General features: G+C 39.3%; 1 protein-coding gene across 1 annotated transcript in view; it reads left to right on the top strand.

Moving 5' to 3' along the window:
- Positions 1-579: 579 nt before the first annotated feature.
- The window catches only part of Gsap (gamma-secretase activating protein), a 97,237-nt gene continuing 85,232 nt past the window's right edge, over positions 580-12,584 (top strand). Inside the window, exon 1 of the mRNA XM_026384945.2 lies at positions 580-2,293. Coding sequence (XP_026240730.2) covers positions 2,188-2,293 — 106 coding nt within the window. The 5' untranslated portion in view covers positions 580-2,187. The remainder of the gene's footprint in view (positions 2,294-12,584) is intronic.

Raw genomic sequence — 12,584 nt, 5'->3', positions numbered from 1 at the left:
TAAATTAATTTTAAAGAGAATTTATATCATTCATTATATCATTATTGCATGACTATCAAATTGGTCTTGCTTGACAAAAATAGAAATTAACTGCAAAAACTAGTGAAAACAGCGAATTTAAAAAATTGGCAAGTGAGGACATTTCTGTTTGACAAAGTCCTCGAGTTGCATTTGGTATGAAATGGTAGTTTCTCATGTCTTTAGTGTCCCCTTTTAAGTTTTTATTTATTTATGTATTGGTGCCAGGGATTGAATCAGAGGCCCTCTATCGCTGAGCTATACCACCAGTCCTTTTTATTTTAAGACAGGGTCTTGCTAAGTTGCTGAGGTTGGCCTCAAACTTGTGCTCCTCCTGCTTCAGCCTCCTGAGTTGCTGGGATAACAGGCATGTGCCACTACACCAGATGTATCCTTTTATTCATAGCTAATATTAGCATTAGATTTCTCTTCAACTTCCATGCAAAATGACAAAGAGGAGGATTTCCATATATATATGGAAATCCTCCTGCTTGTCATTTTAGTTAGTGGAGTTTTATCTGAGATCATCCAGTAACCCCACGGAGAAATGTGTCTCTAGATTTTATTTTATTATTATTATTTTTTTACATTTATTGAGTTGTTTTTGAATCATAGCAAGACTAAGGTACTGAGGCTCTGGCTAAAATGTACATTTCTGGGCCTTGCCCTAGTCTAGACTAGACACCAGTAATCTGCATCGTAAGATAGTGCCTCAGATAATTTCAGTGCAGGTAGTTTTCAGACTCCAACTTTGAGAAACAAGGAAAAAAAGTAATTCTTTAGTCTCTTAGTATTTACTCATTCTTCCATAATTTGTTGAACATCTTCAGAATGCTGTTAGCTCTTCATAGGGGCAGAGGGGCTATCCCAAGACTCAATGTTCATGGCATTATCCAATTGTCAAGTGAGGTGTTCTACCTATGCCACTCTAGGAGTTTAGTTCTGGGAAGGTTTTTGTAGCTGAAGTTGTGAGAAGGTTCTGTGGAGCTAGGCTGGAAGGACCTGGAGATTTTGCTAGGAGGAAGGAGAGAGGAATCAGAGGACTTCTGGGAGCTGAAGTTCTGGGTGGAAAGACACTTTATCCTGGGGCAATAATTCACAGTCTTCTGCATGTAGACATGAGGCTAACTCAGTTTTAGGGAAAGCAATAATCTGACATTGATGTTTAGGATGGATTGGGTCTGACAGGGCCAAGAGTACAGCGACCACTGAATTTACCAGTGTTGCATGCTGAAACCAACAGAAAACTAAAGGATGGCCAGATTATGGTAACACGGGATTTATTTGTAGGCAGAGGGAAGTGTGGATGGAAAGGTGCCCAAGATGACAGGTGCTCCCGAACAAATAAGAGCACTTCTTAAAAACAAATCTCTGCAGAGGGGAATCGAAGATAATCCAGCTTCCTCAAACTAGTGTAGTGTAGGGATTAACAGGCAAAGAAGACCCTGTTTGTGTTAAGCATTTAACAGTTTCCAGTGTCTCTCTTAAAATACAATCACACCAGGAGGCGGAGAAAGGAAGATTCCAAGTTTTCGGCCAGCCTCAGCAACTTAGCAAAACCTTGTCTTTAAAAAAAATTCACGTTCTTCACATGCTTCCAGCTGCCACTTATTACCTAAACACCACGAATAAAACACCATCACCCTGAGCTGAATTAAAGAAATCCAAGACCCTGGCTGCCCCTGCCACAGTGGCGACCTTGAACCTCCTCAGGTGACGCAGCTCTCCCTAGCCTAGTGGTTTCCAAACTTTGCTGTTCAGTGAAATCACCTGGAGCGAAAGTAGAAAAATGCCTAGTCTCCACAGCAACGTGCGGCAGCGTTTGGAAACCATTGGTTTAGCCACCTGGGCAGGACCTACAACCCCCCCAAATCTCCGCTTCTCTGTCCTGGGCTCCGAGGGTGCGCGCCGAGGGCAAGTGGCCCGGGCGGGCCTGGTCCCGGCGCCTCCGTACTCCTCGGTGCAGGCCGCTGGCCGGGAGGAGGCGGTGCTCGGGGCTTCTCAGGCCGGGACGCTCCAGAACCGAAAGCAGCGGACGGCAGCGGACAGCCTGGGAGGCGGGGGAGAGGAAGAAGAGGGCGGTCTCTGGGGTAGGGCGAGGTGGTGACCCAGGGCCGGGAATGTCCGCGGCGCGGGTCCCCAGAGCCGCCCCGGGGCCGCGTGCGGGCGATGGCTCTCCGTCTGGCCGCTGACTTCGATCTCCGGAAGGACGTGCTCCCGTGGCTGCGGGCGCAGCGGGCGGCGTCAGCGGCCGCTGGGGCAGAAGGTGACCGGGGCGAGTCACCCGGGCGGGGGACCGCTGGGGGAGTGGAGTCGGAGTCGTTGGTACCCAGAGGACTCCCGGGCTGCGGTGGAGTGAGGGGCACCAGCCCGACGGGGAGCACCCCGAGGCTCCGCCAGCCGGCGGAGGTTGGTGCGCAAGGGTGAGCCTCCCTCCCTGGAGCTCCGGCGTCTTTGGCTGTGCCACTCTCGCCGCCAGTCGCTGGGCAAAGCTGGGGCTGGAGGCGCAGAGCCTCCGCCAGGTCGCGGCTGGGGTGCGCTGCCTCTGTCCCTAGCGTCTGACTTGCTCGGTGCCCACAGTAGTTCACCCTTCGCAGACAGACCGGGGACACTGGTGGTACCCTTAGAGTTATCACTTGGCGGGGTGGGGGGGGGGGTTGGTGGTGGAGGGGGTGGAGGAGCAGCTGCTCCTCTCTCTGCCATTAGCATTCACCTGCCCAGGAAGGTTCCCATCAGCTGAGTGGGGGCTCTGCCAAGATCGGAGGCTCGTGCAAGTTGTGTGTTTTGAGAACGGAAAGATGAATTGTGGCTACCAAGAAGACCAGCACAGAGCTATCCAACTGTTGCCCAGTTTGTCCCCAGGTGTGATTTTTTTCTGAGGCTTCTCGGCATTGATTACCTTAAAGGGAACTGATTTCCGTTTTTTTTTTTTCTTTTTAATAAAAGTTCGTAATTTTTTTGAGTCGCATTTTTCAACAGAGTTAGGTGACTTAGGGGACATGCCACTCCGGATGTGAAGTGAGAGGGGTCAGCAGTTTGCTTTCTGGCAGAGAGGAGTGAACTTGGAGCCTGCTGTTGCTAGCTCTTCCTACCGGCCATCCAGCATTACCACCTGTGCAGGCGCCAAGCCAAGTGAGACCAGTGATGCTCCCCTTCTGGCCTAGCTTCCTCAGTGTGAATTGGCACAAACATTCCCAACAGTTGGGGCCACAAATGTCTTTTGATTTTGGTGACAGCGTGAAAAATGACTTTTGATCCTTCCTAGCATTGATCTCTTTAAAGAGGAGGTCTGTGATTTCCCAGGTTTTTTTTTCTTGTTTGCTTATACAAATCCTATCATTTTGGACAACTATAATGCACAGGTAAAAAAATGTGGGGAAGAAAGTTTGCTTGTAAACTTGCATCTTGGGGTTTAAATTCAGAATTCAGCTTCAAATCAATGGTGCCTTGTATGTAAGAGCTGTCCACGTCAGAGAGAGAGAGAGAGAGAGAGAGAGAGAGAGAGAGAGAGAGAGAGAGAGAGAGTGTGTGTGTGTGTGTGTGTGTGTGTGTGTATGTTGGGATTGAAACTAGGTCTGCTTTACCACAGAGCTAGAACTACATCCCCAATCCTTTTTAATTTTTATTTTGAGACAGAGTTTCACTGAATTGTTGAGGCTCTAAGTTGCTGAGGCTGGCCTGGAACTTGTGATCTTCCTGCTTCAGCATCTCTGGGATTACAGGCCTATGCTACCACTGCTAGCTATGCTTTGCCTCTCTTTGTTTTTTTCCTTAAACACTAGACTGCAAGTATATTTTGTGGGGGAGGGATGTCAAATTACCCATATCTACAACTCCTTTTTTCTAAACTCTGGTTAAAGTTTTTGTTTACTACAACATATCTTTACATTCTTTTATGCCTTAGCACAATTGTTTGTAGATTTCCTTGTTTTGGCATGTTGTTAGTTCCAAGTAAGGAGTCTTGTTGGTGTAGCTTCTGGTTTGAGTTTGCTGGCAGTGTCATTATTAGTAATGCTTTGCATTTTGTGGGCAGGAAGAAGATAATTTTAAAAGTCTCCTGAATATCTAAAATGTTTTTCTTTTTTGAAGATTTTAACTTTTTGAGATACAACAGGCAGTTCCAAATCTGTTTTCCAATATAAAGTAGCCCTTTCTTTCTGAACTTTCACCTTATTTTGTTAAATGGCAAGTGACTGCAAATGAAAAGTTAGGTGAAGTGTGAAATGTCACAGTCTTGTGTTTCAGTTAAGATATGTTGTAATTGAAAAGCTGTGTGTGCCTTAGGAGTTTTGGCTTCCTTGTATCTTTCACTCATCTGGAGAATTATAAACATGTATAATGATGTTCCACTGAAAAAAGGATACCCCTGGATCTTCAAAGGTAAACTTACCTGGAAATGCTAGTTTTTCTGACACTGGTAGTATTGTCCCCTTTGAGTGCACCTTTAAGGCAAGATATTAACCCTGTTATACTAAAAGAATTGTTACCTCTGATAGTAACTCAAAACAAAAATAAGTCAGGTCTTCTTCTACTGTAATTTATTGCTCTGGCAGGGAAATCTGGAATTCTACTTTATTTCTAGTATGGTCATTATTAAACATTTGTACAAATTATTTTCCTTTCAAAGTCCCAGCTTTGCAAATAAATTGTGAATCACTAGAACACTAAGGTCTCCTTTCTGCACATTTGCTTTCTAAACTTGAAATTTTACTATTTCTACACCAACAAATACAAAAAAAATTTTCGTAGTGGTGTCTAGTAATTCTCATGAAATGACATTCATGGCAAAATAGCCACGGAGTTGGGCTAAATCAACCATGGGAATTTGGTGACTACAACATTTTAGTCAACAGAGTCAAAGAGTTAGGAGAATAGACTTAGTTATTGCATCTGTGACTGGTTCTGGGTTGAACTTTGGAAAAATGATCTCTCTCTGAAATAAAATGAGAGAAGATTCTCAAATCAAAACGATTATATAAAAGAAATAATAATTTTTAAAACCCCATGTACTCGCCATCCAGCTTACAAACAGAACAACTTCAGGACTTTTGAAGACTCTTGTGTGTTTCTATCTAATCCTATTTCTCCATCTCTTACCACTGCCCCCAGAGGTAACAATTACTTAAACATTTATATCATAGTTTTTTTTTTTAATATTTGTAGTTTCAACCTTTTTTTTTTTTTGGTCTGTGAACTTCAAGAAAATGAAAACTGTTTTCTTTTTGCTTTTTCCTCTTCCTAGTATTGTGAGATTTAGTCAAGTTGACTGGCTATCTTTAGGGCATTAATTTTCACCACTATACAGTTCTGTGTGAATATATAAAAACATGGTGGACATGGAGGTGTAGCCCTTAGATTGTCCTTGCAAGGAAGAGCTTCTCCTGGGTGTTGTGAGTATGGTCACTTCCCTCAGGGATGCCTCCCCTAGCTTCATTCTCTTTTGAGTGTGGCCCACATCCAGGGAATGATTAAGGTGGGTATAAAGCGCCAACCATTTTGACTTCACCTGGGATAACTCTGGCAATGTGTTTCAGTTCTAGACACCCCCCGAAGGGGGATCATTGGAAGTTATTGCCCCTGGCCTGCTGGCAGCTCAGTCCCTCTGCTTCCCACTCCTTCCTTCTGCAGGTCATAATCCCAACCTACTAAGGACAGCATGTAAACACATACTGAACTGTCTAAGTGCTTGCTAGGAAGCCCAGCTTTTACTTATTCATTTTTTGAGGGTGACATTTGGGAGGTTTCTGGGTTTGTCATTACAGTCAGTGTGTTTACTGACCACCTTGTGCACATCTCCTGATCCACAAAGTTGCCGATTAATCTAGGATGTGTATCTAAGAGTGGAGTGGTCAAGTCATAAGCTATGCCCATCTTCACCTTTCCTGGGTATTATCAAATTGTTTTTCCAAAGTATTATACTCATGAACACCCTAATTTTATGTTTCAGAAGTTTTTCTGACACTGTATCCTGACAAGTTCTTAATGTAAATTTTAAATTGATTTAAAATTTCAGATTTAAAATTTTTTTATTAGTCTTGGTCTAAATGTTATTTCATTGCATTCTGCAGTTGAGCATCGCTATTGACTATGAGTTTTCTATGAAATGTTCATCTTTTTGTTCATCTTTCTATTTGATTTTTTAAAAATTATTTTTAGGCGGTTTTAAATGTATTCTGGATTCTAGTTCTTTGTTCGTGATTGTGCTGCAAATATTTTCCCTCGATCTGTTAGTTGTTTGTGTGTATGTGTGTGTGATTGATGGTGCCTTTGATCAACAAAGAATACTAATCTGAACCCAGGGCTTCACACTCACTAAGCAAGTGCTCTATTATTGAGCTACAATCCCAGACTTTTTATTTATTATTAGAAAGGGTCTAAATTTCCCGGGCTGGCCTTGAACTTGCAACCCTCCTACCTCAGCCTCCCAAGAAGATGGGATTACAGGTGTATGTCAATATGCTCCAACGGGGGATCTTAATTTATGAGTCTTTTTCTTTGATTTGTGCTTTTCATTAAAGAATTTTCTCCATAGTCAAAAGTCATGAAGACATTTAAAACATTAATTTCTAAAAAGCATTACAGCTTTTTGCACTTTTTTTTCCACCCAGAATTTTTGTGTGATATGGTGTACGAATTCAATTTTACTATTTTTCCATATAATAGCTCCTTGCATCAGTATTACAAACCAAATAGTCTTTCTGTTCTGACAGCAAAGCCACCTCTGACAGACATCACATTTCCATGTATGTGGAGGTCTTTGTATCTGTATTCTTTTTGTTCCATTGTCTCAACTTGAAATGTCACCATCTAATAATAACTATGATGAGCCTTTGTAAATGGTAGGGTAAATCCCCTCACCTTAGTATTCTTTGGGAGCATCCTAGTTCTTCTATGTCTTTTGCTCTTTCATATATATATATATATATATATATATATATATATATATATATATATATATATATATTGTAATTTACCTATTAGATTGCACCAGGAAGTCTATTAAATTTTTTGAGTTGTAAAGTCTCTATACAGCTTGGAGAATTGGCATTTCTACAATATTGAATCATTCCAATTATGAACAAAGATAGCTTACTTATTTAGATCTTTTTAAGTGACTCTCAAGTCTTAGAATTTTCTTCATGAAGGTTCCACACACTTCTTGCTAAATTATTCCTAGGTAATTTCTTTGTTGATCTCCATAAATGGCACATTTAAAAGCATCACATCTTCTAACCATTTCTGGTATAAATAAAATACCTTTTGCATATTTTTTGGATCTAGTGCCTAATTCCTTTTTGGGAGGGATCTAATCTTTAAGACTCTGAGGTCTAATATAAATTTCCAAGGTTTAAATTTCATATAGACAAATGTTTCTAGATTTATGATGGGGACTGTCATAAATCCATCATAAGTTGAAAACAGTAAATTGAAAATGCATTTAACATGCTTGACCTACTGAACATCCTGGCTTGGCAACACAGTTCATGTAGGGTATAGGTTGTTTACTCTTGTGATGTGGCTGTGATTTGCTCCTGCTGCCCAGCATTGCAAGAGAGTGTCCTATTGCATAATGCTAGCCCAGGACATCAAAATTCAGAGTATAGTTTTACTGGATTTATATTGCTTTTGGCACCATTGTAAAGTAAAAAATAATAAATTGAAATATAAATCAGGGATAATCTGTATATAATTCTTGGGGGGGGGAATATGATCTTCTTTCGTATGTATTTTCTCTGATTAGTTCTGGATTTATGATATACTAGATCAAAACTTTTTTTTTTTTTTAATTCATCCTTGCCAGAAAGCGATGTGTTTTGTTAGGTTTTAAGAGTAAGCTTTTCTGTTGCCTCTTGTGAACCCTCAGATTGATTTTTGAGACCAGGATTTGCCTTAGTTTCATTGTTTTCATTTCCTTCACAATTCTCTTGCCACTGTCTTTCCTATTTACTTTTCCCTCCCCTACTTTGCTCATCTCCTAATTCTCATCTCTTTTTATTGCTTTTTAATTAAGTGTACGATTCTTTTTCTCATTCACAATATAAAATATAAGTTACATGATATTTACTTCATCTATTTAGGAGTTATAATATCTGGTCATATTGAGCCTGAGGATTTATGGGGATTATTTACAGAATAAGGGTGTCATAGTATGGTACTATTTTTTTTTTTGGTGGTGGGGGGGCGCGTTACTGGGGATTGAACCCAGGGGCACTTAATCACTGAACAACATCCCCAGTTCTTCAGCCTCTCAAGCTGCTGGGATTACAGCTATGTACCACCATACCTGGCTATTTCATTACTTCTTGATCTAAGGTATTTGTAACTAATTCTGATTTTTGTGTGAGCCTTCATGACTCCCCTCTGCCCCAAGTATTGTTGTTGGAAAGAAAAAATACTTTTATTTTTGTCTCGTATAACAGTTTGGGATAAAATTTATGCATTTGTGATGCACCTTCCTGTAAAGTGAAATCACTTTTGGCAAAGAATAAGTTGAAATGGATGAGACTACCTGGAAAGCCAGCTTCTGTTTTACATGAGTTATGACTTCCCAATACCTTGGATATCTAGGTACTGACCTTTGGTAGGTTTACTTATGTAAGTATCTCATCTATCAATGCTACATTTTTTTCTTTGTGAACACTGAATACATTGAACTATAAAATCACATTTCCTCATTTGAAATTGCTAAACTTCCTCTTCTGGAATTTCCAGAAATGAACTACTGAGAGAAGAGTCATAATGAATAAGCAAAGAGGTTATTGAACACCCCTTTAAAAAAATAGGGTGTGTTTAAAACATGAGCAAACTAATCTAGGAAGGAAGGGCCAGTGGGTTAATGGTGTGTCTCTAGATTTCCAACATTGCCAAATCTGTTTCAAATATTCTAGAGATGTGAGCCATGCACTTCACTGCAGGGTTGGCATTATTTAATGTACTCCATGAAGGCATTTTTTTTCAACCCTCTCTACCATAGTTACATCATATTTTGGTCCTAGTTTTTCTGTCTAATGTTGCTTAAAATGTAACATAAATATATAGTTTATTGGTTTGCAATCCAGGATTCTATTAGAATCACGCAGGGAATAAACACACACTAGCCCAATAAAATGAAAATATCTTGGTTAGAGCCTGGGGGTGGGGTACCAATGTTTCTTTAAGAACTTCTCTGTTTCTGTCTTAGAGTTGAGAGTTAATGGTTTAATGGAATAAAGATGTCATTTGTTGATTTTTTTTTTTTTTTTTAGTAATTTGAAAATAGGTGTGTTTATTAAAAAAAAAAAAACCTTGATTTTTCTCACCAAGACTTTTTACCAGGAGTTTCTTATCTTGGCTGAAACCTTTTAAGTGTGCTTTTGTGCAAGTCTGTCCCAGCAACCTCATAATCTTGAAAGAAAAAAAATACTTCTCAAGATATTGACACATTGCATTCCAGAGGTTTTGAGTCATGTGTGGGATCAAAAGGAACTCACTAAAATTCTCCTTAGATGTTTACAAAATCTGCTTTAAAAGGATTTTTAAATAATTACCCATTTTCCTATTGTAAGCTTGATACAGGACACTTTGCGCATCATTCTGCTTACCTATTTTAGATTTAAGATGAGTCTGTCCCACTTTGTCTATGTTGATCAAGTGTCTTCTCACTGGAACTCAACTGTGTTATCACACAATGGGCCTGCAACACAGTATACATGGTGTGGATGTTCTAGAAACAAGAACTCTGAATTTGGAAGTGCTATTTAGCAGAATATGTTTCAATTATTTTACTGCTAAGAGGCCAAATGGTTGTCCTTATATTAAAATTAGTGTAAAGCATGTATGATAGTTCAATATATGTTGAAAAAAAAACATATATAAACTTCCCTCTCTCTTTGCCCCACCCCTAGGAGATCCACACAGCTGCTGCTTATGAGGGGTGGAGAAGGGCTCTCAGGATGATTGAAGTTAATGAAACTATACTTCCCCTCTCTAAATGCTTCCTAGCTCAGTGCAGATGTCCTTACCAGTTATCCTTATTACCTTCCTTTTCTCCCCCTTTAAATCGGGAATACAAAATTTTGCTCTGAGCTATAGAATGTTTTGCATGTCTTATCTGAATATTATAATTTTTCATCAACATAATTTAACATCTAAAAGCAGTATTAATGTATAGAAAAAAATGAGTGAAGCAATTTAGTTTTTTGGATAGCTTTGAGCAAGTTGAAAATATGCATTTCTACCCAACAAGTTATTAACATTGTATCCACTAATGTTTGAATCCTTTAACTGTACAATTAGGGCTATCCTAAAAGTTTTAGAAGATGGCCAGTTGTAAATATTTGTGTAAAGAGTCTTTCCTTCAAAATGTCTTTTGTACAGAAAAGTACAAAATCAAATGCACAGCTCATTTACTTTTCTGAGTGAAGCTCACATAACTAGCATTTGGTGCAAGAATGAATGTTAGCACCATGGGGACCCTTCATGTCTCCCTTCAGCTGTCATTTATACAGCAACATAGATTAGTTTTATAGTTTTACCTGTTTTTGAAGTCTGTATTTAAATTGAATCATATAGTTTATTATTTTTATTAGTGGTTGGGGTTTGGAATCTGATTTTTCTCAGTTTTATATTGTTATAGGCTAATTCATTCTAATTATGAGATATAACATTGGACATAACAATTATTCTTTCTTGAAGGATATTTGGCATTTTTACTTTGGCTATTCTGAACCATAGTACTATAAACATGTGTCTTTTGCTGAACATATGTACTTCTGTTGAATATATGTATGTGTATATGTGTGTGTATATATATATATATATATATATTTTCACACACACACACATATATTCACATAAAGTGCAATTGCTGAGTCACATATGTTGAGCCTCAACAAACGTTGCTAACAGTTTTTCAATTTATATTCCATTAACAGTTTATGAAATTTCACTTCCATTTTGTGGTACCACATAACATTAAAACATAATACTGAGAATGTTCAAAATCATTAGGATAACTAATAAAAGAATAGCAAAAGAATATGAAATTAATGAGGAAATAGGAAAATGAAATAATAAACTGATTAATCAAGAAGAATGAAAGAGTAAAACAAGTGAGTCTCGGAAAGCAAATAGTAAAATAAACCCAATATGTCAGTAATTATGGTAAATGAAAGTGGACTACATATTCCAAATAAAGATTAAAACTGGGGCTGGGGATGTGGCTCAAGCGGTAGCGCGCTCGCCTGGCATGCGTGCGGCCCGGGTTCGATCCTCAGCACCACATACCAACAAAGATGTTGTGTCCGCCGAGAACTAGGAAATGAATATTAAAAATTCTCTCTCTCTCTCTCTCCTCTCTCACTCTCTCTTTAAAATTTAAAAAAAAAAAAAAAGATTAAAACTGTCAGATGGGATCACGAGTAGATACTACTTATAAAATATATAACTTATAAGGGCACAGGAACATTAATGAAAGGCTAGAACAAGCTATCTCATATAAGCAATACTCTGAAGAAAGCTGATGTAGTATATTAGTATAAGGTAAAATAGACTTTGGAGTAAAGAATTATTAGATAAAAATACATTTTTATATTGAAGTGGTTGACTAGTTCAGCTCCTGGTTCAAAACTTCTGTGTGAATTTTCGGGCCTGAATACGTGCAATCACAAGGAAGGCTTTACCTGGAAGTCTTCACAGGAAAGCTGTCCTCCCTAAATCAGACTGGACATATAGCCAAGGAAATGCAGTTGCCAAGAGAGTTGCAGGCAGGCCTGGACCCTGGCCATACCTGTTCATAGGTGCCTTGCTAGATCTGAGTGTCTTCATTGGGAGGCCTCTTTTTTGGGGGTCTTCAGCAAAGACTTTCCCACAAGGGGAAGAAGGGAACTTTGATAACTTTTTGTCAGTACACTCAGAATCCAAATGACTTCCCGTCTCCCTTCTGTTTCTGTGTCCATGTTGCTCCCTCAACAGGAAGAATTTCCCACATCTCTGCTAATGCACCTGATCCTTCACCATACGTCACCTTTCCATATGGAAATGCAACAAAGAAGTTGGCACTTTTTCTGTTTAGCCCCTGGATATAGCATCATAATCATTAAGGGCTTGACTGTTATTTTCTTTTTTATCCCATTTAACAACTGAGACACATGGAAGCTCAGCTGTGTGCCTGACAAGTTAATTCACCAGGAAGCTATACCAGTTCCGAATTTGTTCCTAACTTATCCTCAAAATATATAAAGCAAAAACTAGTAGATACTGAAAATTTATTTAGGTGTGACATATGCAGGCAAGTATACAGTATAAAGTGTGCAGCTCAGTAAGAGATTAAAAGGTGAGCTTATCTGTGTACCCAAGGTGTGCAAACTTATCAACACCTTAGAAGGCCTCCCTCGGGTGATGCCATCTCTGCCTCCTTTCTTCTTCCTGAAAGGTCACTGTTGTTCTGACTTCCAGTAAGTGAGATTGGGTTTGCTTGCTTTTAATCTGGGTATAATGGAATCCTCAGCATGTATGCTTTGTACTTCTTTCACTAATGTTAGCTACGTATTTAAACATCTTAAATATTAACTGGCTATTATTTTATT

This window comes from Urocitellus parryii, chromosome 3 (genome assembly GCF_045843805.1).
Source record: "Urocitellus parryii isolate mUroPar1 chromosome 3, mUroPar1.hap1, whole genome shotgun sequence".
NCBI lineage: Eukaryota > Metazoa > Chordata > Mammalia > Rodentia > Sciuridae > Urocitellus > Urocitellus parryii.
Note: the sequence above shows the minus strand (reverse complement) of the source record. Positions and strands in the feature narration are given on the sequence as shown.